This window comes from Nansenia antarctica (assembly GCF_963989245.1).
Source record: "Nansenia antarctica genome assembly, chromosome: 17".
In the NCBI taxonomy this organism is placed as follows: Eukaryota; Metazoa; Chordata; class Actinopteri; order Argentiniformes; family Microstomatidae; genus Nansenia; species Nansenia antarctica.
In genome coordinates this window covers 3720678-3724227 of record NC_137687.1, presented here as the reverse complement: position 1 = coordinate 3724227, position 3550 = coordinate 3720678, and the positions used below count along the sequence as shown (strand labels likewise).

The 3550-nt window shown below is 44.9% G+C and overlaps 1 protein-coding gene across 3 annotated transcripts in view; it reads left to right on the top strand.

The window, feature by feature from the left end:
• The window catches only part of clcn3 (chloride channel 3), a 46300-nt gene extending 43032 nt beyond the window's left edge, over positions 1-3268 (top strand). For all 3 annotated transcript variants that reach the window (XM_080547531.1, XM_080547532.1, XM_080547530.1), the window contains one exon: positions 290-3268. In XM_080547531.1, coding sequence (XP_080403657.1) covers positions 290-463 — 174 coding nt within the window. In that variant the 3' untranslated portion in view covers positions 464-3268. The remainder of the gene's footprint in view (positions 1-289) is intronic.
• The last annotated feature ends 282 nt before the right edge of the window (positions 3269-3550 follow it).

Here is a 3550-nt window from a genome sequence, read left to right as displayed (position 1 = left end):
CCATCCCCTCTCCCCTCTCTCTCCTCTCTCTCTCTCCTCTCTCTTCTCTCTCTCTCTCTCTCTCTCTATTTCTCTCTCTCTCTCTCTCCTCTCTTCTCTCTCTCTCTCTCTCTCTCTCTCTCTCTCTCTCTCTCTCTCTCTCTCTCTCTCTCTCTCTCTCTCTCTCTCTCTCTCTCTCTCTCTCTCTCTCTCTCTCTCTCTCTCTCTCTCTCTCTCTCTCTCTCTCTCCCTCCCTCTCTCTCTCTCCCTCTCCCTCTCTCTCTCTCTCTCTCTCTCTCTCCCCCCACAGGCGGCTTCTTGGTATTATCACAAAAAAAGATATCCTCCGTCATATGGCCCAGATGGCCAACAAAGACCCCGACAACATCATGTTCAACTGATCCCCTCCTTCCAGAGGGGTCAGGAGGAGGAGGAGGAGAGCGAGGAGGAGGAGGTGCACCTACTGGACGGCTCCAATCTCTGACAGACAGCCCCCCCCCCCCCCCCCCTTTAAAGACCCCCACCAACACTAAACCAGACTGACCCCCACAGAGCCCCCTAGTGGCCACAGGAAGGAAGAGATGAAGAGACTCTTTATTTGGCTGCTGAGGAGAGAGGACACCACTTCTGCCCAAGTCGTGGTCGGGCTGCGGGCGGACACAAGGATTGCACTTTTTCCATGCACACCTCCACACACACACACACACACACACATATGAGCCAAAAGCTCACACACACACACACACACACACACACACACACACACACACACACACACACACACACACACACAAGCTCTTAGTGTTTTCCCACATCACTGGTCCTGTTCCCACTGGTCTTGTGGCAGACCGTTGCTATGACGATATGAGCCTGGCCGGGGTGAGAGGTCAGAATGATCCGCTGGGAGGCGAGGAGGGACCTTCAGACACCCCTGCTGCTACTGACTGTCAGACCCCCCCGGGGCTCTGCCCCCCCACTGTCCCCGGGCCCTGCCCCCCCTCACACACACCGTCACACTCCCGTCCATCCTGAAAAGCATTGTTTACCTGTGAAGTAAGTGTGTGTGTGTGTGCGCGTGGGTGCGCGCGTGCGTGCGTGCTTTCGTGTCACAATCACCTCTACATTCCAATCAGGTCATATAAAACCTGGAAAAACAACATACTCTCCCACCTAGGCAAACCCCTCTATTATGTTGGACTGCTCCAACAAGCCGTTGAAAGGGACATTGCTTTCACGTGTGTGTGTGTGTGTGAGTGTTTGAGTGAGTGTGAGAGAGAGAGAGAGAGAGAGAGAGAGAGAGAGAGAGAGAGAGAGAGAGAGAGATGGAGATCGTAAAAGAAGAATGTCTGACTCTGAGCGTATGGATGTTTACTGTAGTTAAAAAACAAAAACCTCTCTTTAAGATTCTTATAAAAACAGATGATGAAGTTCTGTACAGAAGAGAGCCTGGTGGCATTGGTTATTGGATTACAGGTGGTGAGACATACATACCACCTGTTGAAGTCGTGCGTGCGTGCGCATATTTGTTCTGAGCCAGATGAGCAGTGTGTGTGTGTGTGTGTGTGTGTGTGTGTGTGTGTGTGTGTGTGTGTGTGTTCTGAGCCAGATGAGCAGTGTGTATGTGTGTGTGTGTCTCAGATGAGTCTCGGCACCCTGTCGACTCCTCCGTTCCTCCAGTGAAGGTGATCGGAGTGTAAAAAAAAACAAAAAAAACTCAAGGTTGAGTTGTTCTGTGTAATGTTACTGGGAAAAAACGTCTCTTCTTTTTCTTTTTCTTTCAAACTATTACTATTGCTACTACTTTTAGAGTATTGATATTACATAATCAAGTAACTTTTTTACAGCTTGAAAATGAAACGACGAAGTCAAGACTGGAAAATTGCACTCTTCTTTTTCCAAGTTATTAGAAAATTGATGATGATGACGAGGAGGAAGATATTGGCAGTGATACTGCACAAGTGACCAAGATTTCATTTTCTTTGCTAAAGCTGTTTTCATGGTTTGTGAGAAATGTGTCTTGTTGTTTTTTTTACAGCTTTGTAATTTCTTGCATATCTCTTCCTCCTCCTAGTCATAAATTCTCCATTCAAAATGCTGCATGTTGAAACCAGTATAAACAATCTGAAATTACTCTTGCCAGCACTCCACATTTCATTCTCAAAAGCATGAATTGAATTGACTAAAATTGGTACAAAACATTTCATACAAAACTCAATTGGCCATAACAACAATCTGGTATAAAACTGCCTCGGGATGATTTGATATCTGATTCAAGAGTCAAGATAACAAATATTTTGTCTAGTATACCCCATTCTCCTTCTACCATCTGTATGTTTGGTCCAGCAGCATATCTCTGGCCTAGATACTTGGTCTAGATGTGAAAGGATTGGGTAAGTATAAGCATGTCTTCACTTGGCACCTCTTGATTAGACCTGTTCAAGTCCTTTCAGATCTCCAAGTGCCGAGGAGGTCAGGGGTTTGGAATCAGGTGCTGAATTCCAAAAATCGGCACCTAGTCACTCGTGTACATTGGATTGGATTGGATAGGTAGAAGCATTATGGCAAAGTCTCCACCTTGCCTTCTCATAAAGCTACGTATGGGAGTTATTGCTGTATTGCAATCTAAAGCCCAATGCACACGGCGTGCGATTTTTGTCGCACCGCCGAATTCGATTCCATTGTTTTGAATGCATCTCAATGAGACAATGCACACGGCGTGCGATGCGATATTGTCGCAGGACAACATTCGATTCTCCATTCACATTCATTCATTCATTCATTGGCATCAAAATCGCACGCCGTATGCATTGGGCTTAATGGTCATTGATCTACAGGAGTGACTAGGGGCTGAGTTGGAAGACAGCAGGGCTCCTTCAGCTCCGGGCTCGCAACAACCAAGGGAAACAGGCACCTCGCTGGTGCGCTTGCCAAAAGAGTTTCTCTCTTGCTTTGTTTCCATGATGACATGCGTACAGTTAGCACCTTACCTGCTGAGAGAAAGCTAGAGTGTGTGTGTGTGGGTGGGCGGTGGGCGTCAGGGTTTCCTGCGTTGTTTCTATTGCAGTGACTGTCCTACTGTCGGTTAATGAAGAGCGCATCGTCTTTGTTAACCAGTGGTGTCGCCTAATAACACTGTATTTCATACTGATCTTGATGTTTTTTCCTTTTTTTATTTATGGTAGTGTTAGTTGTACATTATGAAGAATTTAATGTATGACTACATTGATGGTTTGATTGTACATTTAAAACAAAATATGTAAAGATTAAAATTTTGTTTTAAATTAAAATGTTGAAATTGACCTTGTTCTTGTTCCGTCATTGTGTCAGTCATTTTTCAATAGAGTTGAAGTCGTCATAGGCTGAGTGATATAAAAGTTCCCATATTACACTCTTTTTCAACAAGTTAATATAGACATTTACATTACATTTACATTTTTGGCATTTAGCAGACGCCTTATTCCAATTACTTTATTCCATTTTACTTAGAGTATAACTTGTGTTGTGACATACCAATAGCTTGGTATGGAAAATTGGTAAGCTAAATACAGTAGCCTATAAGGTCATGGTGCAA